A 27786-nucleotide genomic window follows, 5' to 3' on the forward strand; every position below is an offset into this window, starting at 1 on the left:
CTCTGGCGCTGCGCTTGTCTCCTCCTTCTTCTCCGCGGTGCGCGCGGCCGAAGGTCGCCGGGAGTCGGGAGCGCGCGGGCGGGAGCGCGCGGTCGGTCGGTCGGACCCGGTTAGTACGGCCTTGAGGGGACCGAGCGGCCGAGCAAAGGGCCCCTCCCTTTCCTTCTCCCCTGTCCATCTTCCCCTTTAAATCCCCACCACGGGGGCCTAGACGGGAGCATGGAGCCTCCTCCGCTGCCCACGCCTGGCAGGAAGGAGCAGCAGCTGAAGAGCCTTCGCGTATCCTTCTCCAGCTGGGTTGGAGGCGTCGGGCAAGGCCGAATGTCACAAGGGGTGGGGTCGCTTTGGAGGGGGTTGGACTAGATGACCCCCTGGGGTCCCCTTCTAACTCTACTGTGATTCTGTGTGGGGACTTGCAGATTAAGATTTGGGGGCTGGTTCTGGGGGGTTGCAAGGGATGGGGGCCTGGGAGGGGCTTTGAAACGGGGGTGGGTGGGTGGGAGGGATTTGGCACGTAGGGGGAGCCACAATGTTAGAGCCCAGAGCTTCCCGAGACGGCCCCCTCCCCCTTGTTGCCCGGCAGCCTTTTCGCTCCGCTGCGTTTCTCCTTGGAGATAGGAGACCTCCTTCGGTGGGGGCGGGGGGTGTTGTTCCCTCGGACGTTTGTTTTTAGCATGTTAGCCCGAGATGGCTTTAAAGGGCAGCTTCGTGGAGAAGCGAGTCTTAAATTGACCGCCCTCGGCTGAATTAGAGCCTGCACGTTGCAAGGCAGTGTATGGGTAGGATGCTTCCAAAGTGTTTTCTTTTCCTTCTCACCGTCATGGTTGGAAACAGGATGCCAGGCTGGGTTGCTCTGACCCAGAAACACACTTTTTTTTGCACTTGCTGCTTTCTCCATGTCAAACCTTGATTAATCATGGAATTGTAAAGTTGGAAGGGACCACCTAGGGTCATCTAGTCCAACCCCCTGCAATGCAGGAAACTCAGCTAGATCATACATGACAGGCCCAGAGAAGCAGGCCAGACTGGTTTGTTGTTTGTTTTCTGGCTCAGCCCTGGGAGTTGTTTTCAGAATTGGATGATGTTATTAAAGTCATAAATGAGATAAGGGACATGTGTGGAGTGTTTTATCTCAGCCATTGAATGACCATCACCTGCTATCTGCAGTAGGATACAAATTATGGGCATGGCATCCTTTCCAGCCAGCACAGGTTTGGTCTCTGAGACAAGCTTTAGGCTACACTCCTTTCTTGTGCCTCTTTTTCATAGCAATTGAACTTCATTGATGAAGGATGAAACTGGCACAGAGCAGTGCGGAGGGCTACCAACATCACAGCTTCAGAAAGAGGGATTCATTTGGTTGTGTAATGGGGTTGAATATGAATTGAATATGATTATGGGAAAATGTGTGGCTGGCAGCACACTGAATTGTTTGGGACGATAGGATTTTACACGGGCTTTTTTCTGTACCACCTTCCCTCTTTTCCTTAGCTTGTTCTCAGGGTGTGGAGGTAAAAGGAGGCCAGAAAGTGCCATGTGAACTGAGCCTGTCACAGTGCGGTGAAGAATATGTGTAAGTTGCCACTGGAGTTTGAAGATTTCTACCCCACACATTCATTTGTACTCTGTGGACTGGGGCAGGAGGCAACTCCTTCCATGGCTCCCCTGGTAATCTTCTGGGACTGGCCTTGGATATTTTAAGAACAAGGTTCTGAGCAGGGCTTGGACATCTCCCTGTGTGTCCAGATGTACAGTGGTGCCTCGCAAGACTAAATTAATTCGTTCCGCGAGTTTTGTCATCTTGCGATTTTTTTCGTCTTGCGAAGCACGGTGTCGGAAAAGTTTTGGAAAAGCTTCAAAAATCACCAAAGTCTTCAAAAACCTCAAAAAAGGCTACCACACCGCGTGCTATGAGTTGCTCCTCGAAGTCAAGTTGCAACTGTATTAACGGTGTTAAGAAAAAGGAAACAAACTTGCAAGACGTTTCTGTCTTGCGAAGCAAGCCCATAGGGAAAATCGTCTTGCGAAGCAGCTCAAAAAACAAAAAACCCTTTCGTCTAGCGAGTTTTTTGTCTTGCGAGGTACCACTGTACATTGCCCCCTGACCTTTGCTAAAATGCCAGTCAAGTCATATCAACACTATATTTCACTTTGGGAGATGGCAGTTTATGATTATCGGTGCAAAAATGTTTCCTTACGTTGGGCTGTTGGGCTTACCTTGTTTCTTTCCTGCCCTAGTCCTATAATCATAATATACAGTGGTACCTTGGGTTACGTACGCTTCAGGTTACAGATGCTTCAGGTTACAGACTCTGCTAACTCAGAAATAGTACCTCGGGTTAAGAACTTTGCTTCAGGATGGGAACAGCAATCGTGCTCCAGCAGTGCAGCAGCAGCAGGAGGCCCCATTAGTTAAAGTGGTGCTTCAGGTTAAGAATGGTTTCAGGTTAAGAACAGACCTCCAGAATGAATTAAGTACTTAACCCGAGGTACCACTGTATCCTTATTCTGACAATGTAGTGGGCAGAGGGAAAGTTGCAGACATGGCAGACTTTGGCTCACATCCTATTCAGCTATGGGGCTTGCTCAGTGGCTTTTCCTTGCCAAATTACTGTGAAGAGACACAAATTCTCCAATCTTAAAATTACTGGACTCTCAGAACCCTGTTGAGATGAGAGATTTACAGCCCAATCACACACATTTAGTCTGAAATGTTCATTGGCATTTACTCACAGGAAGGTGCGTAGGTTTGCTGTCCTACTCGCTTGCTCAGGGCTACCCTATGGGGTTTCTGGCTGAGCAACAACAACAAAAAACAACTGCCCAAAAAACCCTGACTGTGTACTTGAAGGGATACCCTTTTGGATGCATGTGCTGCTATTTCATGCCTAAATTCAACCCCAACTTAGTCCTTTGTTCTAATAGCTATAACTAGGTGGACCTTTCAGCACAGGAGGGTGGAACTTCAGGCCCAGGGGCTTCTTTGCCTGGCCCTTGGAACTTTCCCTAAGCTACTCCCCTCACTGGCCCTGCTGTCTACTCCAAGTGTTTTGAGTCCTTGCTTGCCTGGATGGAGGATAACAAAGGTTATTTGTGGGAACTATCATGTACAAAGGTGAAATTTACCTTCATTGCTGTGCTTTCTTTTGCCTCTGGTCCTGCCCAGCACTGGCATGTTGCTCTTGGAAGGTTGCCTAGGAAGGAGTATGGCTCTCAGAATGATAAAGAAATAGAGATGTCTCACAGCACCTCCCCATATCCCTTAATTAACACACTGTTACACGCCTTTCATCTTGTTCCAGTTTCACTATCCGTTCCCAGGAAGACCCCAGTGTTCAAGAGAGGATTCCCATCAACAGCCGTTTTAAGTGTGTGCAAGGTATCCAGCCTCTCTTGTCTCTTCTGTTGTGGGAATTTGTTGCTTCCTTGTAGCAAGGTGGTGGGAAAACAATGCCCCACCCCAAAAGCCACAAATGGAAACCATGCCTCTCTAACTATGCTTTCCAGACTGGAGTGCAGGCATGAATGCAGATCCCTGTTGGTGCATAAGAGTAACTGTGCAGCCCCTGGTGGTGTGTTGTTCAGGTGTCTCCAATAATGGAATTGACTTCAGACCAAGCTTTGGATGTTGTTCCATGAAACAGGAGATTTGCTGTGGTATCTGCATTACAGAGGCCCAGATCATGGTGCTCTGCTCCTCTGACAGCACTTGACTTTTCTTTATGGCTAGGAGAGATGTTCCTATTGAGGGCCTTCTTGGATGGTCCTTTCTAATTCTTGATCCGTTCTAATTGTCTTCCAGAGGCTGAAGAAACTCTACTGATTGACATAACAGCAAACAGTGAGTCTCCCTTGACCAGAGTGCTGTCAGGAATAGATATTGCCTGTCACTGACATGTCATCTTTCCCTCTTGACTCATCATTCTTGTTCCTGCTTGTCTCTTCTTCCTGACCCTGATGTCTGGATGTTGTGCTCCTCCCAAAAAAAAGTCAGACTGCTGCTGGGGTGAAAGGCTTTTTTATTTTATCCTCTGCCTTCATGCTGCTTTACAGAGTCAGGACTAGATCAGTGCCCTGAGAAGCTCACAGGGGAGGAAGAGGAAAGCTGGGGGAAAGCATTCAGTCTAGTTACATGTACAGTTTTAGTAAAGGATGGGAATTAAAGATTGTACTAGACACTTCCTGGAACATACAGGATTTGATGAGGGTTTTCAATTAGAAGTTCTCTGGGAGACAGTTGCAGGCATGAGAAGGAACATACAGAGCTGCCTTATGCCAAGTCATAACATTGGACCATCTAGCTTGATAATGTTCATGCTCATCTCCAAAATTTTGAGACAAAAGTCTCTCCCAGCACTTCTTGGAGATGTTGGGGATTGAACCTGGGATCTTCTGCATGCAAAGCACATGCAACCACAGGATTTAATATTGCTGAAAACCTTCTGAAGTTTAAGTGTGGTAGAGCTGGAGGAAGGAATGTCACAGGTAGGGATGTATCAAGATATGAGATCAGAGACAAGAGTTTTGAAGATGGCTGAGAAAGCCACCAGAGAACTGCAACCAGTGTCTTCAGCACTTCCCTTGGGGTCCAGAACTTCTTCTGAGGTCAGTTCTTAAAAACACAGGTGTTCATTCACAAAATGCACCTGTTTCTAAGGATTCCAGCCCATGGAAACTGAGAATTAGAATAGACACTATTCTGTGAGGTGTCCAAGATGTTAAAAGCATTCCTTGATCTCTCTCCAGATAGATACAGATAACATAGTTCTTGCACGGGGGTTGCTTGTACATGACTCACAAGTGTGTGCCCACTTCTCTTAAAAGTAACTAGGAAAATTGGCCCATCACCATATCTCAGTGGTGAATTCTCAAGAGCCTGCCAGCTATGCATGCAATAGCTATTTGCCTCCCTGTTGCTAGTGGCATGTCCTATTGACCATGGGGTTGGGGCAGGGGTTGTGTTGCTTGCTGCCCACTCCATTTTCAGGAAATGTGTGACTCTCTTGCAGATACCTGTTTGCTTAGGATGCTGGGAGACAGTGGAAGATTGAGGGTTTGGCCTTGTCCATCTAAAGCAGGGGAGGGGAACTTCTGGCCTTTCAGTTCTTTCTGAACTACAACTCCCATAATTCCTGGCCATTGCCCATGCTGGCTGGGGCTGATGGGAGTTGGGGTCCCACAACATCAGAGGGGTGCAAGGGTTCCCTATTTTGTTTCAGTGTGTCCCAACTTTTCTCCTTTTTGTTGTCCACTGTATATTGATTTAACTGCCATAAATAGTGGCTTCCAGAGTGTGTAATGTGGTCCCTTCTAACCAACAGACATTCATGTTAGCCTGTAGCAGAGTTGGGCAACCTCCAGCCTGTGGGCCACTTGTAGCCTTGGCCTGATTTTATAAGGGTCACAAGCAGGGTTGGTAAAAATCATTGGGGTTTTTTTTAAAAAAAAACAAACAACAAAAAACGGATTTCTTAAAATTTAAATCAGATTTTTAAAATAAAATGCTTTTGGAGGAAAAATATTTCTAAAGATAGTTTTCTATTTAAGTTACATTATACATTATAATCCAAAGGCTATTCATCAGGAAATAAGGATTTGTTTTAAGTTTTTCATGTGTGCTAAAACTCAGTCTAAGTTTTTTTAAAAAAAAAAATCGTTTAAGCACATCAGTTAACAAACATGGATACATATGCTATAAAGTTACTGTTTTAGTTAAATAAATTGTTTAAATTGTTACTAAGGAAATGATTATTTTTTCCTTCCAATAAAGTACAGCAGAAAAGTTGCCCAAATATAAACAGTTAACTTATTAAACCTCACAATAATTTCATAGTCTATGTATTTCTAATAGTATAACCAAATCAGTAATTTTTTATAGAACTCTAAAAACTACTCTGAAAATTTATTGTTCCAAAAATGAAACCTTCATCTGGTTGTAAATATGCAAGAATGAGTCTTTCTGTAAAAAAAAAAATGATTTAAATCAAGTCTTACTGACTAGTGATTTAAACCAAGTCTTACAGACTAGTGACTTAAATCGTGATTTAAATTGATTTGATTTAAATCAAATCTACCATGGTCACAAGGAAAGGGCAATGAGGTGAAGAATGGCAGAAAGCAGCAGTGACTGGCACCCACTGGGATTGGTGGAGCCAAAGCCAGTAATAGGCTGAGCCAACTAATTCTAGCTTTGCCCCCATCCTCCTCTGTGCTGTGTCTCAGGGAGCACTGAGACTAAGGAGGAAGAATCTAACAGGCAGGGCCACCCACAGGACTGTAAGTTAGAAGGCAGGCAGGTAGGGGCTGGCTGAGCACAGACTGAGGTTGGTGGGGTACAGCCTCACTTGCCCTCGTGGAGCAACTTCCACTGGCAGAGAGGAAAGATGGTGTCCTTTCCAGTTTGGGCACTTGGCTTTCCCACCGTCCACATCAAGATTCCCCCTCCCCACTCCCCCGCTGCCCTGGAAATGCAACAGGGAGTAAAAATATGGTAAATGCAACAGGGAGTAAAAATAGATGGAAAAATATGGTACATTTTTAAATGTACCATATTTTTCCATCTATAAGACGCCCCCATGTATATGTTAAAAGGTAAAGGGACCCCTGACCATTAGGTCCAGTCGTGACCGACTCTGGGGTTGCGGCGCTCATCTCGCTTTATTGGCCGAGGGAGCCAGCGTACAGCGTAATGTGGCCAGCATGACTAAGCCGCTTCTGGCGAACCAGAGCAGCACACAGAAACGCTGCTTAAGTTCCCGCCGGAGAACCTATTTATCTACTTGCACTTTGACGTGCTTTCAAACTGCTAGGTTGGCAGGAGCAGGGACCGAGTAACGGGAGCTCACCCCCTCGCGGGGATTCGAACCGCCGACCTTCTGATCGGCAAGTCCTAGGCTCTGTGATTTAACCCACAGCGCCACCTGCGTCCCCCCCATGTATAAGACACCCCCTATTTGGGGGGACTCAGATTTAAGAAAATGGCGCAAGATGGCCCTGTGTATAAGACTCCCCCTAATTTTTGACATTATTTTTAAGGGGGAAAACCTAGTCATACACGGAAAAATACGGTACCTTATTTCAGAACTTTTATTCTACAAAATGCAATCTTCCTCAGTTCTTTTATAACTACTTCTTAGAGTGTTTGATGCTCTCCATTGTGTTTCATTCAAGGTTTTGCTGCTGTTTTTATTTTCATTTACTGTAGTATAAAAGCAGTAATCTTTGAAGTGTGTCAGGTTCCTGTGAACCTGATCAGTGTCTAGAAGTTCATGTATCTTCAGATGTGGCTGCTTCTCAGCTTCAAGTCCACTCAATTACAGTGCAGTCTCGCTATATCTCTTGTCTTTTGTAATGCACTTCCTGTATGAGCCAAAGCAAGAATATTCTGCTCATTCACTGTGTGTGCCTGAAAGTTCATCCTTCGATTAAGTAATGAATATGACAAGTCAAACTTTACAGCACAATTGTTCCTCAAGCTGTTTCTTCATTTTTGTTGCCTGTTTATTGTCCTCCCTCTTTTAAAACGTTGGGGGCATTTGAGCAATTTTCCATGTTCTGCCTTATCAGTGTTGTGCCCTGTTTCCTGACATGTGCTTTTCCTGTGTGTGCTTCAAGCTGGCTGCAAGATCCGAGTGCAGGGTGATTGGACAGCAGAACATCTCTTTGAGATCCCAGATGAGGAGCAGTGTTTGGGATTCCTCGCTGAGGTTCTGAGAATCCAAGAAGGTGAGCAACTCCCATGCCCTGTCTCTGATGTTTGATGTTGGAGATGGCCTAGTCTCTCACATGAGTGTTGTTGTTGATTTTTGTTGTAGTCCCGCGAAACACCTCTTTCCCTGATCTTGTGGATCATACCTCCTGGCACCAAGTGAAAGGTCTCACAGGGCCAGTAGATCCCCCTTCTGCAGGTACAACCACACCAACATGTAACTTGTGCGATTTCTGCTTGGAATTTTTAAGTACTTGTTGCCTCCTTTAGAGGAAAGGCCTTGAGGGGAGGACCTGTTGCCTCCACAATCCTTCCTAAACATGCATTAGCTGAGAGGCAATTGTCCGACAAATGTAGTGATTTGGGGAGGCAGTAACATTTTCCTGCAGTTAAGTATTTTCTAAGTTCCTTTCCCGAAACTTCCCCAAATGGTTCTGAAGCCTCTCTAACTTCAGAAGTCTTTTCTTCTCTCAGGGATTCTGGGATTCGAGGATAACTTCAGTGTTATGAGTATGGAGAAGAAAAGAAACCTGCAGAATCAGCAAATGAGTGCCCGCCGTGAACCTCCACCACCACCACTGCCACCAAGCAGGCCGTAAGTTGACTTAGAGGTGTACTGTGCCCTCCTGCCTCCTTGGTTTTAAGGACTACTTGAGTTCCGTTCTCATCTCCCTTAGGCGTATCCGTGACAAGGACAGCATGAGCAAGGAGCAACCCAAAGTGACCAACACTATGCGCAAGCTCTTTGTGCCTTCCACACATACGCAGTCCGGACAGAGAGAGGGACTCATCAAGCACGTCCTCGCCAAGAGAGAGAAGGAATATGTCAACATCCAGAATTTCAGGTCAGATCATGCAAAAGTGCAAACACCATGCAAACACCAGTGGAAACTGTATCATAGTTGGGGTTGGAGAAAGTGACATCTACATGACAGCTTTATTGTTGGGTGCCAGGCAAAGTCTGTCCTGTTCATTCAGGCCACATGGGTTGGTAATTTAAAGTATTAGTTGTGGTGGGCAATTTTCCTTGGTGCCACATACTGAACTGTGGCTTCATATTATGAGCAGCCTCTCCTCCAGGTTTGCACACTTCTCCCGCACCCCGAGCCTATTTAGAAGCTTCCACTTGTATTTTAAATTAACCACAGTTTGGTGTGTCCAGATCCTATGGTGGTTAATTTTAGCAGCTTTGTAAACTCATGATTTGAAGTTGGCTTGTTTCAATGAGCCATAGTTAAAATTAAGCGGTTTGTACAGCTTCAGACATTGTGACAAGATGCAGTTAATCCAAAACTGAAGCAAAACCTTTGGAACTCTTCCTAAAAGCTGTGCTGGAGGACAAGGAGGTGTTTGACCCCGACCCTTCAACACTTGGTGTGAATCCTGATAATGCTAAGCTTACTACTTCAAAGAAAGTTTTTGCTTTGGTCATTTCCTTGTACTGTTAATAGTACCCAGCTGCAATTTGTTTTTAATGTCTGCTTTTATCATAGGTTTATCAGTATGTGGTTAGCAGCTTTAGATCCTACTGTTTTACAGAGGCTGTTTTGCTCTTTCCCCCCCCTTTACTAGACAGGCTGTATTTCTGTGCTGTCTTCAGAGTCGGGAATGCCCTTTCCTTCATGGCCAGCATGGAAACACAGGAAACCTCCATTTAGGAGGTTTGCATAGAGGACAAGGGTGTTACAGGGTAATCTTATACCAAACAAGTTTGGCACAGCAGATCTGAGAGGTGGTTTTCTGCTCCCGGAAAGCCAGCCTGCAAACCAGGTTGCCAGGTGAAGGAAGAATGGAGAGATCAATCAACTCACTTGGCTTCAAAGAATTTCTGGTTGCCTGTGGCAACTGGGATAGTGCTTAAATATCAGGCTGGCTGACACATCTTTAAAAATACAAGGAAAAAGCTTTTTTCTTTCATTAGCAAAGCTCCTTTGGGGCCCAGAATAGCTAAGCTGAGGAAGAAGTGGCTGGTATTACTTGTTTGTTCTTGGTCCTGATCTTGCCTGCCCTTGTAATCTTACCTGCCACACACTCCTGTTGTCTTTGCATATTTAACCAGCACGTCTGTTCAGATTGGAGTCCTATTCCTGCAGCTCCACATCCTTCTCTTCCTTGCAGGTTTTTCGTGGGGACATGGAATGTGAATGGGCAGTCTCCAGACAGTGGATTGGAACCTTGGCTGAACTGTGACTCTGAACCCCCAGATATCTACTGCATTGGGTGAGCAGACATAATAGCTTTTCAGAGACCCCCTCTCTCAGTCTTTGTTTCCCCACAGTTGCTTTCTAAACTGTGGTCCTGTTGTGTGAAGACTTTCGCTTTAAACTTGGAACAAAATAGGAGAATCCTGAGGATTTGTATCTTTTAGCCAGGAAACAACGTTCTGCCATAATGAACGTGGCAGTGCCATCCTTTCACCCTGTGGGCAGTGGATTACAGCAGCATCAAAGATAGCCAGAGGTGGCTCTGGGGGAAGGATGGCCTAGTGCTAGGGATGTGTGTTGTGTCTGATGGCACTTTGGCATTAGGTTCCAGGAGCTGGACCTGAGCACGGAGGCTTTCTTCTACTTTGACTCAACAAAGGAGCAAGAGTGGCTGACAGCTGTGGAAAAGGCTCTGCATTCCAAATCCAAGTACAAGAAAGTAAGTCCAACCCCACCCATTTCTTCAGCAGCCAGACAGCTGTCAGGAGCTGGAGTGAGGAGGAGGAAGAGGAAGAGGAATAAAAAACACCTGGTGTCAGTGGTGTTTTATTCAAAAGAAGCCAAAATTCTTTATTCAAAGAAACTAAAACCATGCAGGCCTAGTGATCACAGAAACCTTTCCCAACAGGTCTTGCCCCAGTGAGGTAGTTGTGAAGGCTGAAGGTTGCTGCCCTCCCACCACTCTCTTAAGTCTCCTCCTCCCCCTGGTCCTTCCCAACACCTTGCCTGTCTTTGCTTCCTCCTCTTAATTTCTCTGTGTTCTGGGAGACCAGCAGGGAGGGGAGCTGATCGCAGCAGGATGGGGAGACCCCCTGGCTTCTTCAGCAGCCTGCCCGATCTCTGCCTCTTGACCCCCGCCTCCAGCCTCCACTTCTGCCTCGGATTCTGGGCTGCTGTTTGCCACAGAATCTTCCTGCCCTCCTGCCTCTTCAGTTTCCAACACCTCCTCTTGCTCACAGTCTGCTCCCTCTTCTCCCTCGGACGACTCAGCCTCGTCGTCCCCCCACCGGTTCCTTGGCTCTGAGCCTTCTTCCCTTGGGGGATCCCCAGTTGGTGCCCCCTGCCACTCCTATCTGCATCAGCCGGCCCAGGACAGCAAGCAATGAACAGAGCTGGTAGACATCCCAGTACCTTGCATCTTCTAGGTGCAGCTGGTGCGTCTAGTCGGAATGATGTTGCTCATCTTTGTCAGGAAGGACCAGCTCAGCCACATCAAGGAAGTGATGACGGAGACAGTGGGCACAGGCATCATGGGGAAGATGGTGAGTAGACCCTGGCAGCGGAATTCCCTACGTCTATCTTTCTATCTGTCTATATGTTTTTATAATCTCTGCCAACCAGTTTCCCCCTCTTTGCTGCTTGCTCGCTAACAGCCATCTTTGCTCCGCCCCTGCAGGGTAACAAGGGGGGTGTGGCCGTGAGGTTTGTCTTCCACAATACCAGCTTCTGCATTGTCAATTCCCACCTTGCTGCCCACGTGGAAGACTTTGAGCGCCGAAACCAGGATTACAAGGATATCTGTGCCCGGATGAGCTTCCTGCCCCCTGACCAGGGTCTGCCGCAGCTGACAATCATGAAACACGAGTGCGTTTCGAGGGCTTGGAGGGAGAGAGCCTTGGCTGACGTAACTTGTTGGTCTCCGCTATCTGGAGAAGCAAATTGAGTCACGTTTCTGTAACTTTCCTGCATGTGTGTAGCTCAAGGGTAGGCAGCATAGTGCTCTCCAAATGTTGATGGACTACAACTCCCATAATCGCTAAGAATTGGCCTTGCTGACTGGGGCTCATGAGAGTTCCACTTCAGCAACACCAGGAGGGTGCAGTGTCGGTGATCCCTGCTGCTGCTGCACCACTAAGGTTTCTACTAGAGCAGACAGAAGTGCCCAGAATTGTAGGCTTTTGCTTCATTCAGGGCAGGCAGATACTAAACATCTGTGGAAGCAAGTGCTGGGCTTCATTCATTAATTTCTGTTTATTGTGGGGTTTCTTCCCCAGAGTGGCTTATTTAAAATAATAATCAGAAATGCACCTCAAGATAATTTAAAGCATATAAACAGTACCTTAATAGCAGCAGATCTAAAGAGAGCAACATAAACCTAGTGGCAGAGATGTACAGTGGTACCTCGCAAGACGGAAAACTCGCAAGACGAAAGGGTTTTTGGTTTTTTGAGTTGCTTCACAAGACGATTTTCCCTATGGGCTTGCTTCGCAAGACGGAAACGTCTTGCAAGTTTGTTTCCTTTTTCTTAGCACCGTTAATACAGTTGCGACTTGACTTCGAGGAGCAACTCATAGCACGCGGTGTGGTAGCCTTTTTTGAGGTTTTTGAAGACTTTGGTGATTTTTGAAGCTTTTCCAAAACTTTTCCAACACCGTGCTTTGCAAGATGAAAAAAATCGCAAGACGAAAAAACTCGCGGAACGAATTAATTTCGTCTTGCGAGGCACCACTGTATTAGATTAGATTATAGCAAATGTGGGCAACTTCTCCAGTGATTGGGATGGGGCAGGGGGGTGGGAGTTGCAGTTTGTTAAGGGCAGTAACGCAAAAGCAGAGTTCTCATTTTGCATGGAGAAGGTTCCAGGCTCAATCACCAGTGTGTGCAGATAGGGCTGGGAATGATCTCTGCCTGAAAGCTGCTGCCAGTCCATGTAGTCAGTCCTGAGCTTGATGGGTCAGTGGTCTGCCTCAATATAAGGTAGTTTCCTATGTTCCTGTGTACTACAGCAGTGTTTGGAGGGCCACAAGCACCCTACCCATGAATTAAAGAACCAGGGGAAATTTTAAAAGTCTTTGCTGAAAGGACATCAAAGCAGGGGCCAGGCGAGCCTCTTTGGGAAGATTATTCTAAAAGGCAGGGTGCCATTACTGAAAAGGCCCTGTCCTACTTGAAAGAGCAGGAGTTCCCTGGGAAAAATTCTAGTCAGTGGAGAAGCAGTGCAAAAATAAGTGGGCTTTCTTCTGGTACCCTTTTCCCAAACCTTGAAACGCTTTAAAGGCCAAAAGGGATACTCTGAATTGGGCCTGGAACCAGTTCAAGAGCCAGTGTAGTTCAAAGAGCACTAGCCTAATATGATCATTCTGCCCAATCCTAGTTATCAGTCTTACTTCATATTGCAGGAATTGGCAGCAGGCTGCCCCCTCTCCCCTCCCCCCTTCGTGAGCTTGCCTGTAGCTGTGGTTTCTTCGCTTTTTTCCAGCATTGTCATCTGGTTGGGTGATCTGAACTACAGGCTTTGCCTTCCTGATGCCAACGAAGTGAAAACTCTGATCACTAAAAATGAGCTTCAGAGACTTCTGACCTATGACCAGGTGAGAGACATCTTTGTGTTATATGTGGTGGTTTAGGATATTGCCCTGTTTATTTCCTATGTCTGGGATACCCCAGCCTAGACTAGAGAAACCACTTTCAGACAGTTAGGAGCAAAGTGTAGCTATAACATAGAATGACTGCGACTTCTACAAATGCTTTGTAAGCTTGCAGTTTTGTGCAACCTTAATTAGAAGCAAGTCCCAATTAAGTTGGATGGTTGCCTTGGAATTTGCGTAAGTAGGACTTATTACCCAGTTATAGGGCTTTCCTAGGTCAGCGCACTCTCCAGATGTTGTTGGACTCCCATCAGCTCCAGCATGTCCGTGGCCAATGGTCAGGGACAGCGATAGCTGCCGTCCAGCAATAGCTAAAGGTCTAAGGTTTCCTGCTCTAGGTTTTGCATCTATCTGGAAAATCTGCATTACTCACATCTTATCAGCAGTTACTTCCATTAAATCAAATTAAATTGCTGATGCTTTTCGTTTTTAATTTTCCCCTCCAAGGTTTGTGTGTTCGTAACGCTTACGACCTTTCTCCCACTTGGCATAAAGACCATTGCTATTTTGTGTTGAAACAGAGGCCTGATTGCTGCATCTTATGGTGGATTTAAGTTCTGTGAGCGTAGTAATGCCTTAGCCCTTTTAGAAGGATGCTGCACTGCTACAAGGCAAGGGTGGGCAGCCTCAGACTTCCAACATATGCAAAACCATAATAAAACATTAATACCTTCCCTAAAGATTGTATAGTTACTTATCTCCTTGACATTTGTCGGGAGGGCGTCCCACAGGGCAGGTGCCACTACTCAGAAGGCTCTCTGCCTAGTTCCCTGTAACCTCACTTCTCGCAGTGAGGGAACCGCCAGAAGGACCTCGGTGCTGGACCTTAGTGTCTGGGCTGAACAATGGGGGTGGAGATGCTCTTTCAGGTACATACTGGGCTGAGGCTGTTTAGGACTTTTTTTTTTTCATTTTTTTTTTTTAATTGGTTTTCACAACATTATAAACAAACAAACACATAAGACAAACAAACATAAATCATATCCTTATTGAAAATTACACTTATTAACATTGATAAGTGACTTCCTCGCTTCCCCTTGGTTGAATTTCATTCCATATCCTTTTAATGGTTTTCCAAATCACAGTTCTTATAAAATTTGACTTAAACATTAACAACCTTAGATCTTCGCATTATGAAATTAAACATATTAATTCATCACTTAACATAAATAAAATCCTAAGCCAATTAAGTATCTGCAAGCTGTTTTCAGTTAATTTAACTTAACATATTTAACTAAGTAATCATTAAATTTAATCCACTCTTCCTGATACTCCTCCTCCTTCTGGTCGCGGACTCTTCCGGTTAGGTCAACTAGCTCCGAAAAATCCATCATCTTCATCTGCCATTCTTCTATCGTTGGTAATTCTTGGGTTTTCCACTTTTTAGCTAACAAAATATGAGCAGCAGTTGTGGCATACAAAAATAATTTAACATCTTTCTTGGGCAATTCCAAACCTGTTATTCCAAGAAGAAAGGCCTCTGGTTTCTTTATAAATGTATATTTCAACATTTTTTTCAATTCATTATAAATCTTTTCCCAGAAGTCTTTCACCTTGGGACAGGTCCACCACATATGATAAAAGGTTCCTTACTTTTCTTTACATTTCCAACATAGATTGTCACAGTTATGATATATCTTTGCTAATTTTACAGGAGTCAAATACCATCTGTACATCATTTTCATTATATTTTCCTTTAACACAGTACATGCAGAGAACTTGACCCCTTTCTTCCACAATCTTTCCCAGTCCTCAAACAAAGCTGTTTAGGACTTTAAAGGTTGGCACTAACACTTTGAATTGTGCTTGGAAACGTACTGGGTGCCAACATAGGATGCAAAAGGATGGTTTTGCAGTTGTTCATAGTGTCAGGGGTGTATTCTGTTGGTTGTTAACATTTTGTATGGATTATTGGTACATATAACATTGTCTATTGTAGGTATGGCTAACCTGTGGTCTGCCAGGTGTTATTGAGCTGCAGTTCCTGTTGGCCCCAACCATCATGGCCAGTAATCAGGGATGATGGGAATTGTAGTTCTGCATCATTGTGAGGGCCACACATCTGCTACTCCTGAGTTAGAGGATTTTCCTGTCGTGTGATGCAGCAAAGTAACGTAAGATGACCAGGGGCAAAAATTCACAAGCATCCTGTACCTTTAATAATTGTGTATAAGATAGGATTACAACAGGTATACCCCTTTTTTTGCACCTGGCTACCCTACTAGTACTTTGCCTTGGTCTTCCAGCACAATAGTGGCTGTTAATAGACTCCATTGTCAGGCAACAGGGGGTCTTCTGCTTCTCTGCTGATAAGCGATTTCTTTTTGGCTTTAGCTGAACATTCAGCGTACCCAAAAGACAGCTTTTGCTGATTTCACAGAGGGAGAGATCAAGTTCATCCCGACGTACAAATTCGACTCTAAAACAGATCGCTGGGATTCTAGGTAAGCTCCTGCTTGATAGTTGAGCCTTTGTAAATAAGTCCTCAAAATCATAAGTCTGCAAGGCTTGTTTGTTTTTCCTAGTCTACTGGGATGCTAGTAGTGTCCTGCATTCCCATCCTCTTGAGCAAGCTAGTAAAAAAATATATTTTAAAAATTGCTTTCTGCTAAGCAAGCTGGTGGAGGAGGGATAGAGTTAAGGGCAGGATGGACTTCCATTCCTCTGCAGCCAGAATGGACATCAAGCAAAGGAGGAAGAGAGAGCTCAATCTCTCCTTCACCTGCTCACTTTGCTTGCATGGAATTCCTGGTCGCCAAAGGCTGCTAGGCGAGTTGTTAAATGCAAGGCTGTGATACGTTGTCTTGCTCAACCCATCCCTGCTCAAAGTCTCTGGAAATGTTTTGGCTCCTTTTCCACAAGTAGCCTTTTTTCCACATTTGTCCTGATAACCAGCATCCTCTGTTTCATGGTGTGTATAACCGGTGTTGTGGTTCATTGAAAGGTGCAGCAGGAAGTGTGAACTGGGGCTGAATGAGAATCCTGTTTGTGTCAAGGAAGTCTGGGAATTAGACTTGGTGCTCTCTCATGAGCCAGGGCATAAGAACATGAGAGCAGCCCTGCTGGATCAGGCCATTGGTCCAGCATCCTGTTCTCACATTGGCCAATGAGATGCCTCTTGGAGCCAGTGTGGTGTAGTGGTTAAGAGCAGTGGACTCGTAATCTGGTGAACCTGGTTCGCTTCCCCGCTCCTCCACATGCAGCTGCTGGGTGACCTTGGGCTAGTCACACTTCTCTGAAGTCTCTCAGCCCCACTCACCTCACAGAGTGTTTGTTGTGGGGGAGGAAGGGAAAGGAGAATGTTAGCCACTTTGAGACTCCTTCGGGTAGTGATAAAGTGGGATATCAAATCCAAACTCTTCTTCTTCTTCTTCTTGGGGAGCCCACAAACAGGACCTGAGTGCAACAGCACTCTCCCCTCCTCCAAGCCATACTGCTGCTGGTGGTGGAGTATGTTCTGTGGCCATTATGGCTACTAGCCACTGAGCCTCATCATCCATGAATTTGCAAATTACTGTGGTTATTGACAACTGTAAGAAGCCACCTAGGACTGCTAGTTTAATTTCTCTTGCTTGGTTATGGGGGAATCAAAAGGACAGACGGAACATGTAGTGATGAAGCCGGAAAATGGCAGGCTCCTTTTGGCAGCATTTCAGGTGCCAGAAAGGGGTATTTTTACATTTCCTGAAGCTTGGATCACTGAATAGAAAGTGTCTGAACAAAAATAACGGGGACCATTGTTTTTGGGAGGGATCATAATTCAGTGGTGTGCCACATGCTTTGTATGCAGAGTCTCAAGTTGAAACTCTATGGCACCTCCTCCTGAAAAAGGATTGGGCCACAGAGAGCTGCTGCCAGCCAGAGTAGACTTACTTAATTGTGGAGTTGGAAGGGATCGTGAGGATCATCTAGTCCAACCCCCTGCAATGCAGGAATCAAAACTGGGGTAGGTCAGAAATTCATTCTGACCTGGTAGAAGGCAGCTTTTGATTTCCTAACAACTCTCTCCATGAGGCAAAATACCTGCACACCTGCAAGGTCTGCCCCTTCTGAAGCTGGGCTCCCAAGTCCCATCATCTCCAGCTGTTGACCATGGTCAAGATCACAGACAGTGTATGGAGCCAAAGTTTGACTGAGTGAGCCTTGTGTGTTGCCTCAGCCAGTCCAGTAGTCCCGATGTTTCTCCTGTCTCCTTGCAGTGGGAAGTGCCGTGTGCCAGCATGGTGTGACCGAATCCTCTGGAGAGGAGGCAGCGTGAATCAGCTCAGCTACCGAAGCCACATGGAATTGAAAACGAGCGACCACAAGCCCGTCAGCTCCCTCTTCCTCATAGGGGTAACACCTGCCCTGGCCAGGGCTATCGTCTATTAAGGTTTTTTAGTTGCCTGCTATGTGGCACCTCCTTAGATATGGGCAGGCCCTGACCACAGAGCTCCTCCTTGACAAATGCCTTCTGGTGCAAGGAGTGGGCAGGTCTTGGCTCTGTTAAATCCCTATGCTTCCATTCTCCACTGTTCTGAGTACACACTGCTCCTGCAGGCATGGCAGACCACATGGGCTGAACTGTACACCTTAACAGTTGGCTCCATTCATGCAATGCAGCTTCTGTGGTACTTGGCTTGGAGCATTTGGCTTCAACCCATTGGGTCTGGAAGTTACAGCTGCTGCCATCCTTGGGGAAGTTCTCAGAGTTACTTGCCTCTTTCAGGGCTGGGAACAGGGTGGTGCATCAGGCATTTCTGCTCTTAACACATACCCCCCCTTTTTTTGAGTCCACAGCCCCAACAAGTGTGCTCTGTTCCCCCCCCCCACTCCCACCCTTATAGGTAAAGGTTGTGGATGACCGACGGTACCGGAAAGTGTTTGAGGATATTGTTCGGTTGATGGACAGGATGGAGAACGAATTCCTTCCCTCACTGGAGCTCAGCAGGAGGGAGGTAAAGACGAATAAGATCCTCTCCAACCCCTTAAAGAGGGTTTGCTGCAAAAAGACCAGGGGAAAAGAAGCCTGCTTTATATCATGCCAGGCCCTTGGCCCATCTAGCTCAGTCTTGTTTACACTGTCAGGGAGCGGTTCCCCAGGATTTCCGGGGGATCTCTCCCAGCCCTAGCTGTGGATAGAACCTGGGACCTTTGCATGCAAGGCAGATGTCCTTCCACTGAGCTGCAGCCTCTTCCTGTTCCTCGCAGGGGTATCCAGTGTGCTGCCCTCCAGATGTTGGACTACAACTCCTATCATCCCCAGCCAACATGGCCTGTGGCGATGGGAAGTTGCAAGTGCAGCAATATCTGGAGAGCCCCAGGTGGACACTCTAGAGCAAACGTAGCCACTGTGAGGTGGCATTTGGACCTATTGCATGTGCAGTCCCTTAAATGAGAACCCGGGGCCAAGGACAAACTTCCCCCTGGAGCACGTTTCCTTGCCGTCTGCTGAAGGCAAGCACTCTCTTTCCTCCCCCCCATTTTGCTATGCAGTTTTCGTTTGAGAATGTGAAGTTCCGGCAGCTGCAGAAGGAGAAGTTCCAGATCACAAACAACGGGCAGGTCACCCTCCATTTCTCCTTCATCCCCAAACTCAATGACAGCCAGTATTGTAAGCCATGGCTTCGCGCTGAGCCCTGCGAGGGATACTTGGAGCCCAGTGAGTCTGCCTCTGGAATCATAGAATTGTAGGGTTGGAAAGGGACACCTAGGGAAGGCCTTTGTTTCCTTTTCATCCCCCCTTTTCTCCTCCTCTTCCCAACCCTCCTCCATCAAACCTTGGGAGTTTTGTAGAGCAGGGGAGGCTTAACATTTGTGGGCTGCATTGCCCCATGCTCAAGTCTCCAAGGGCCACACGTCAAAGCAGCTGAGCCCAAAGTGTGAAAGTGGGTGTGACCAGCTTTACACACGCGCACAAATGAATTGGAGCAAAGAAATGCTGGAGGGTCCCAAAAAAACCTTTTGGCATCGCAGGGAACCAGTGAGAGGAGTCCGTCAATTTTTTTAAAAATTGCGTATTTTTACATTGTGGAAGCACAAAAATATCTTGGGGAACAAATAGAACTTTTAAAAACTTGATGAAATGTAAACTAAAAAAGAAAGTTACATTGGGGGCACAAAAATCCTTTAGGAGACAAATAAATGCTTTCCCTTTTTATATTCTTTTTTTTAGGATCACTTTCTCTTACCCCCCCAGTGTCCTGTCACCATATTCTGTGCAGCTGCTGCTTTGGAGGAATAGAGAGGAAAGTGGGGTGGGGGTGGGAACTGAGTAGCTTCTGTTCCTAATTCTTGAAGTTAAGGTTTCCCACATAAACCTGTGATAACAGGATGCTGTACTAGATGGGCCATCGGCCTGATCCAGCAGGCTCGTCTTGTGTCCTTCTGTTAAATTATTCACTATCTTAACATCTAATTTACAAACAAACAAACAAACAAACAAACAACCCTGGCTGTTCCAAAGATTGTATCTACCTGACCTCTTCCCATTTTAGATGAGACGCTGGACATTTCCCTGGATGTGTACGTCAGCAAGGACTCTGTGACGCTTCTCAATTCAGGAGAGGATAAGATTGAGGATATCCTTGTCCTTCACCTTGACCGTGGCAAGGACTATTTCCTCACCATCAGTGGGAGCTACCTACCAAGCTGCTTCGGGACCTCCTTGGAAGCCTTGTGCCGGATGAGGCAGCCGATTCGCGAAGTCCCCGTCACCAAACTTATTGATCTGGTAGGGAAAGGGGTTGATTTACCTGGCAGGTTCATTTGCTAAATATCTAACCTTCCCACTCTGCTTGCCTGCTTGAAAAACAGCTGCTCCTCCACTCAGAAATGTGTGTGGTGGGGGTCCTTCGCTTCATTCATGTAGCTGGTCACTCACTTCCTGTGTGCTGTTCACGTTTGCTGTTGACTGAGTCACCCCAAGTTCTTGTCCTCCCACCTGCCCTTTCGCAGGGCCACTAAACCGTGTGCATTTCCCTGCCATCTGCCCAGCGATGTTCAGCGAATAGGCTGTTTCTTTCTCTTCTCAGGGCTTGTGCCATTAACATACTTTGTTGTCTTTTTTCCACTTTTCTTTTGCTCATGCCTTCCTCCTCTGATCTCAGGGAGAAGACAGCTTCCTAGAAAAGGTAACAGTTGGTTTGATATCTCTCTTGATGTTCTTGTAGCGGGCTCAAATCAGGTACAGGCAACGCCCCATTTACACGGGGGTTGCGTTCCGAGGTACCGTGCATTTAAATGAAATCGCGTATATTGGGGACAGCATTGGAAAAGCCTGCAAACACCCAGAAACCCCTTTTAAAAGCCTTTTAAAAGCTAGCAGCACTTGCCAGACTCCCTGCAAAACTCCTTGCTCAAACTCCAACTCTCCACAGGCCTCAGAGGTCAGTGCAAAGGCTCCTGGGAGGGAGTCTAGATGCTGTTTCCATGCCGCTTTGCCGCTTTTGTGCTCTTTGGGGGTACATTTTTGCCCCTTCAAGTGCCACTTCCAGGTTTGCAGCAGTGTGCATGTGCCTCAAACGCACGTAAATGGAGTTGCCTGTACTGGAAGGCGCTTGTCAACGATCAGCAGCTGCTCCATGCAGTGGCAGCTGGTCCATTAGGGCAAACCAGCCGCTACCCCACCAACCTCACTTTCCTCTCAGGCAACCCGCACCTGCCTGCCTTCTTACTCAAATCCAGTCCAGGTGGTGGCTCTAGCTATCTGCTTCCTCCTCTTCCCTAGTCTCAGTGTGGCCCTTATAGAACTCGGCAGAGGAGAACGGAGACAAAACCAGAATTTGCCATCACTGCTTGTAACTGATTTTGCCCTGCTTGACTCTGGGTCCACTTACGATTGGCAGCATGGGAGGCAGAAAGCCCAGTCTCATTGTGCAGGCACCAGCTCCCTCTGGCCCAAGAGCCAGTTTTCTCATTGTCTCTGTGCTCAGCGACTGCTGCACAGGCCATGCCACTCTTGCTTACTCTTACCACCTGAGCACTGGCATTTGGGAAGCAGTAGTGGCTGCTTTGGGGTGGCTCAGGGAAATGTCACTCCTCTCGAAATCAGATATACTATTATCATAACCACTTTGGAGACAGTGGTGACTGCCAATTTGGACAGCTGTAGACATTTAGAATCATGGAGGATATGTTTATCAGTGGCTACCAGTCAGGGCTATTTATTGCCACTATTATCATAAACCACATGCTTTTGATTACCAGTTTCTGGGGAACATGATGGACAGAGTGTTATTGTCCCCGTGTCCCTATGGACGTCCCAAGGGCATGTGGTTGGCCACTGTGGGAACAAAATGCTGATCTAACCCAGCAAGGCTCCTGTGTTCTTCAGCATGTATCTGCTACTCTTGCACTAAGACTCTGATACAGTATGTGTCATTCCCCACACTAATACACACTCTCTCTCTCTCTAGAGACGGGGGCGGAGAGTATTGGTAGGGAGGATGAATTGGGTCCTAATCAACAGCTTCCCTGGGGATGAGAGGAAGTGGAGTTGGGATCAAATTCTCCATCCTTGCCAACTCCTTTTAGGGATGGGCTGCTTGCCATTGCTGTGCTCCTAATGTTCTCTTGCTCCCCCCTCCTCTCTTTCTCTTTCTCTTGAATGTGGTAGCTTGAATTTTATTATTACGGTCACAGACCAGTTCCGGCTCACTTACAATATCAGGAAAATCATAAAACACAACAGGAATACATTGAATTGCAATTGGGTATAACAGAGACAATTCAGATATAGCGGCAGTTAAAAATATATATTAAATCTTGATCACTAAAATATTAACTAAAATTGTCATTTAAAACCTTAATCATTTTGGTAGTACAGCTTGTTCCCTAAATTTTATGGCACTCACACAGAATTTGGCCACCCCTAGCGTGATCTCTAGATCCTTGCGGTAGCTTGAGATAAAACTAACCACCCTGAACATCTCTGGAAAGGAAGGAGGCAGGAGGTATTTTTCAGCAGCTGCTGTGTGCTGCATTGCCCATACAAAGTAGTGAGCTCAGGCTCCAGCTGTTCTTCAGTCTCCACCACTGCCTCTGCAACGTGCTCTAGATAAGGGGCGGTGAACATGTGACCCCATCATCTCATCATGCTGGCTGGGGCTGCAGCCCATCAACCTATGAAGGCCCATCCATGTTCTGCTGCTGTTTTTGTTACTTATTTCCTGCCCTTCACCCTAAGGTCCCAGGAACAGGTTACAAAAATTAAAATAAAATGTTAGCCAAACCGCATGTCCACAGCTGCTTTTTCCCTAAGCTTCTGGGTGAACTGCACATCCGGAGTGGGAAGATTACTAGCTGCATATTAATAGGGGGAGGGGGAGCTTGGATTTGGGGTGCGAGAAATTTGTTTTTTGTTTCCCCACTTGAGATGCTTTTTGTGGCTAGGGCCGGGTGATATGTCAATATATATATATTTTCAAATCGGCTTGAAGTCTATATGGTGATACTGGTTTCATAATTTCTGACATGGCAATATATTGCGAATCATGATGTGTGTGTGTACTATGCAAAAAAAAATATGTGGGGGGAAACTGTGAAGCCAGACAATGCTTCTCTCGATTCCTGCAGCCCCTGTTAACTCTGCTGGCTCTGCTTTCCCCTGCCCTCCTGCAGGGGGCAGCAAATCACCAAGAGAGCAGGCGCCAGCAAAAATAACAATTCGGGGGAGACCGTGAAGCCTGCAGGGGGCAGCAAATCACCAAGAGAGCAGGCGCCAGCAAAAATCACAAAACCGTGAAGCCAGCCAATGCCTCTATATAGCCCCATCCTTATTTCAGACATCCTGATACATTGGTATATTGCAATGTTTAGCTAGTGATATATTACAACATTGAAAGCCAGATATCACCCAGCCCTAGTTGTGGCCTCAGAGGGCAAGACTTGTCCACCCAGCTGGAGCAAGGAAAGAATGCATACAGGCACACATTCTGTCATTCTCTCATGCCAGTCCCGCTTGTCATTGGACCTCCAGGAGAAGCAGTTTCTGGATATAGTACCCCAGGATGGTGATGACTCCACTGAGCGGCCTTTGCACATACCCAAGGAGATATGGCTCTTGGTGGACCACCTCTTCAAGAATGCCTGCCACCAGGTGAGCTGAGGGGGACTGTACCAGGGTGTTGGCTGGAACCAGTACCAGTTTTGGGGTGTGCAGTTTTGGGGTGTCACAATTTATTTATACCTTAGCTACCGACTCGCTCTTACAAACTCCTGCTGTGAGTATAGTGGCACCTTGGTGGAGTGGCAGCGGGTGGGACATCCAGCATACGCTATTCCTTAGAGCGGCTCAGAAGAACCCAAGTGTTCACAACCATTGTCTATCTAGCCCTAGTAAAGTGGCTCTCTGAGACTCGCCACTAGAAGAAGCGGGGAATGATTTCACTCTCCCACTGCCCAAAATCATGAGAAGGGTAGTAGGAGTGCTACTGTGAAAATCAGGCGGGATAAAATTATCAGCCCTTGTGCAAGTTCTCTTGGTGATGGGAGAGCCAGTGTGGTGTAGTGGTTAAGAGTGGTAGTCTCGTAATCCCGGGAACCGGGTTCGCGTCTCTGCTCCTCCACATGCAGCTGCTGGGTGACCTTGGGCTACTCACACTTCTTTGAAGTCTCTCAGCCCCAATTACCTCACAGAGTGTTTGTTGTGGGAAAGGAAGGGAAAGGAGAATGTTTGCCGCTTTGAGACTCCTTCCGGTAGTGATAAAGCAGGATATCAAATCCAAACTCCTCTTCTTCTCTCCATTGTTGCATTCCTTGACTTCACATTATGCACCTCAGGGCTGGATTGTTCTGCATGCTACCCAGGATGTACCCCATCCTTTCCTAACTCATGTGTGATACTCTACTTCTGTCTGGCAGGAGGACCTCTTCCAGACCCCGGGCATGCAGGATGAGCTGCAGGAGATAATTGAGTGCCTGGACACCAGCATTCCCGAGACAATCCGTATCCTTGTTTAGCTCTTGGCTGGAGTGGACCTCACTTTTATATACAGTGGTACCTCGGGTTAAGTACTTAATTCGTTCCAGAGGTCCGTTCTTAACCTGAAATTGTTCTTAACCTGAAGCACCACTTTAGCTAATGGGGCCTCCTACTGCTGCTGCCGCGCTGCCAGAGCCCGATTTCTGTTCTCATCCTGAAGCAAAGTTCTTAACGTGAAGCACTCTTTCTGGGTTAGCAAAGTCTGTAACCTGAAGCGTCTGTAACCCAAGGGTACCACTGTAAAAACAATCAAAATGAAATGCCCACAGTAAAGTCCAGTCATGCATCCAAACAGCTTAACAGCTTTAACCCCCATTTGAAAACATCAGCCTGGCTAGATAGAGCAGAGGTGGGGAATCTTGAGAGGCCTGCAGGCCCCACGTCTAGCATCATACGTGGTATCAGGTGTGGAGACAGGTAAAGACATGGCTGCAAAGGAGCTTCAAGGGGGCGTTCAATTGTTCTTTGGCAAGCAGGGTTTGTTGACCACACTTTTGAAGTTGACCACTATTATTCGCTGTTTGGATTGAGACCATGCCTGCAGATGGGCATTTCCTCTGCAGATCAACTTTGCAGGCAGCTTCGTCAAGAGGGGATGTGTGGGAAAATTACAGTGGAATGGCTCAGTTGGTAGAGTGTGACACTCTTAATCTCAGGGCTATGGGTTCAAGGTCCACCTTGCGCAAAAAGGGGGGGGCTCTCAAGGTGGGCCCAGATGTATAAGGACAAAACTTCTTGCTTTGGACCAGCCTAGGAAGGAGGCAGGGTGCAGGTAACAGGATAGAACCCTTTCCTTGACAGGCTGTCAATAGCTGGCAGTAACCACTCGGTGGCCGAAGCTCTGCTCATCTTCCTGGAGGCACTGCCAGAACCGGTCATTTGCTATGAACTGTATCAGCGCTGCCTTGAGTGCTCACATGACAGCCGCCTCTGTCGCCAGGTAGGTCCCAGAGCCCCATCTCTTCCTGGCTGGTCTGCGGTGTGTACAGAAGTATAGAATCAGAAGGGATTTCAAAGGTCAGCTAGTCCAAATGCCGCAGCAAGTAACAGGAAATCCACTAAAGCATCCCTGAAAGCCAGTAAACCGGCACGCTGGCAGGAGGATTAGTCTGGTCTGGGAAGCCATGTTAACTGCAGAGGCTGCTGAGTGTTGACAGTGGATGCTCTTGGATTAACATGGTAGCACAGGGGTTGATGTCTCCTTTGATAACCATCCCTCTTGGTTGGGGGGGGGTGCGCACATGTTGCCTTTTTGCTTTCTGACAAGTTGTTGTAACAATAACCCACCTGTTTCAGTGAACCTCGCATGAATTTCCAACACAGGAAGCAGCCATATACCACTGGGCCGTCTAGCTCAGTATTGTCTAAATTGACAATAATAATAATAATGATAATAAATTTTATTTATACCCCGCCCTCCCCGGCCAAGGCCGGGCTCAGGGCAGCCAACAACCAATAATAAAAACGAGTTGAATGAATGCAACTTAAAAACAAGATTAAAATACAACATTAAAACAATTAAAATGCAGCCTCATCACAGGAGAAGAAAAGAAAAAGAAGGAGGGGGAGGGAATCAAATTGGCTCCAAGCCAAAGGCCAGGCAGAACAACTCTGTCTTACAGGCTCTGCGGAAAGAAATCGGATACCGCAGGGCCCTGGTCTCATGAGACAGAGCGTTCCACCAGGCCGGAGCCAGTGTTGAAAAGGCCCTGGCTCTGGTTGAGGCTAATCTAACTTCCTTAGGGCCTGGGACCTCTAGGCAGTGGCTCTCCAGGATTTCAGACAAGGGATGTTCCCTACCCTACCTGGAGTTAATCTCAGCATCATGCGCTCGAGCCCCACGTTAGGCATTGCAGGGGGGTCGATTAGTTAACCCCCGTGGTCCCTTCCGACTCTACAATTGTATTATTCCCCAAAGTTCCCAGCAGAGTTCTAGTCCGGTTACCATTTAAAAAACTCCTTTTTTTTTTTTTTAATGCCAGGTCTAAACCTGCAAACATAAAAAGTACACTGTGCTAGTGATCCATGCCCCTCCTCCACCCAAAGCTCTGCATGGAAGCTCCGAGTTGACTTCCCCTGTCTTGCAGGTGATCTGCCAGTTGCCACGGTCGCACCGGAACGTCTTCCGCTACGTGATGGCCTTCCTGCGGGAGCTGCTGAAATACTCCGAGAGCAACAACGTCAGTGCCAATATGCTAGGTAAGGCCTGCCTGTCCTGGATGGGAGCTGGTCTTCCTCCTGCTTCCGCCTCCTCTCACGCTAATGTTTTCGCTTCCCTGCAGCCACCCTCTTCGCCAGCCTCCTGCTACGGCCTCCGCCCAACATTCTGTCGAAGCAGAGCCCACAGGAGCGCCAGCGTGCCATCGGCTTCCTCCTGGGCTTCCTGCTGGGGGCGGATGACTACTAAAGGTGCCAAGCGTTGGCTCCACGCCAGCCGCAAGGCAGCCTGGAGATGAAATTGGGAGGGAAGAGGCAAGCCCAGCCTCTGTTCTGTGGTGCCATGGAGGTGAAACGATTTCCTGCCCTTCCCATTGTGCCATCTTGCCATGTGCCAGCTCCCTTCCCTGTGCTTCGCCCTTTCCACCTTTTCCTCTTGACTCCTGACACAGTTGAACACTTGGTTTTCCACATGGTTCCAGGGCATTGGCAGGTTCAGGGTGCTTTGGGAGGGACCTTGTTGGAGGACAGTCATTCCCCTGCCCATCCTACCACCACTGCTGCTCTCAGTCCCTGTGCAGTCTTCCACTCTCTCCCCTTCTGCTGCAGCTGAGCATGTGATACTCTTGGTGGGTACAAGGCATAGGAATTCCTAGTCTGTCCTGGAGTTGCAGGGCATCTTTCTCTGTCCTCCTCCCCCCAGCGTTGATGCTGGTCGAGAAGGGGCAGGGCACCCACTGTGGCCCACGTACTACTTAGCCTGCTCTGTGTAGTTCAGATATCTGTCCCCATTCTGCCAAGTAGAGTGTGTGACGCATATTCATAGTCCTGCCAGTCGTCCCCGTCCCCCAGTTCTAGGGTGTTAATTCTTCACGAAACACTAAGCACTGCCTAAAGGGATCAGGGAGGAGGAGGGGGCGCAAGCTGGGCAGCAGGAGGGGAGCTGAGGCAGTGGGTGCAGCTGGGTTGGGTTGGGCTCCCCACCTGACCCAAGTTCTGCAACTTTGTCTTTTTGGTTTTCTGTCCTGGATACCTGTACTTCGTGCACACTCTCTCTTTTTTAAATTGTATAATTTATTGGAAAACTGTTGTTTCAAAATAAAATATCCATTGTGCAAAGATTGTTCTGGTGTTTGGAGGGGAGCTACACTTGCCTTTGCTGGTTTCTCCACTGCTCTGAAGCTCAGCCAGACCTTCCAAATGTAGCCGCCTTGGGCTCTTGCAGCACACATGAGAGAGAGGCTGTGGGAAGGGGGCGCTGCATGGGGCATCAGGACGTGCAGGTACCATGGAATCTGATTTAGCTTGAGAACAACTTTTTAACAAACAATATATATATATATATATATATATATATATATATATATATATATATATATATAAAAT

At 47.1% G+C, this 27786-nt stretch overlaps 1 protein-coding gene across 3 annotated transcripts; it reads left to right on the forward strand.

Moving 5' to 3' along the window:
- OCRL (OCRL inositol polyphosphate-5-phosphatase) lies at positions 1–27519 on the forward strand. Of its 3 annotated transcripts, XM_028714811.2 has the most exons (24): positions 2–279; positions 1503–1573; positions 3303–3379; positions 3803–3841; positions 7615–7725; positions 7815–7907; positions 8183–8303; positions 8386–8553; positions 9827–9928; positions 10237–10351; positions 11058–11174; positions 11309–11496; positions 13112–13223; positions 15615–15724; positions 17480–17615; positions 18107–18217; positions 18756–18921; positions 19757–19992; positions 20369–20392; positions 23239–23358; positions 24123–24207; positions 25056–25183; positions 26331–26442; positions 26526–27519. In XM_028714811.2, exons 1-24 carry the CDS (start codon positions 220–222, stop codon positions 26648–26650), a joined length of 2727 nt encoding a protein of 908 aa, XP_028570644.2. In that variant the 5' UTR covers positions 2–219; the 3' UTR covers positions 26651–27519. The 3 variants fall into 3 exon arrangements, with proteins under 3 accessions (XP_028570646.2, XP_028570644.2, XP_028570645.2); XM_028714813.2 differs by lacking the exon at positions 7815–7907 and having other exon boundaries at positions 1–279; XM_028714812.2 differs by lacking the exon at positions 20369–20392.
- Positions 27520–27786: the final 267 nt, after the last annotated feature.

The sequence above is a fragment of the Podarcis muralis genome, chromosome Z, assembly GCF_964188315.1.
Source record: "Podarcis muralis chromosome Z, rPodMur119.hap1.1, whole genome shotgun sequence".
Classification (NCBI taxonomy): Eukaryota; Metazoa; Chordata; class Lepidosauria; order Squamata; family Lacertidae; genus Podarcis; species Podarcis muralis.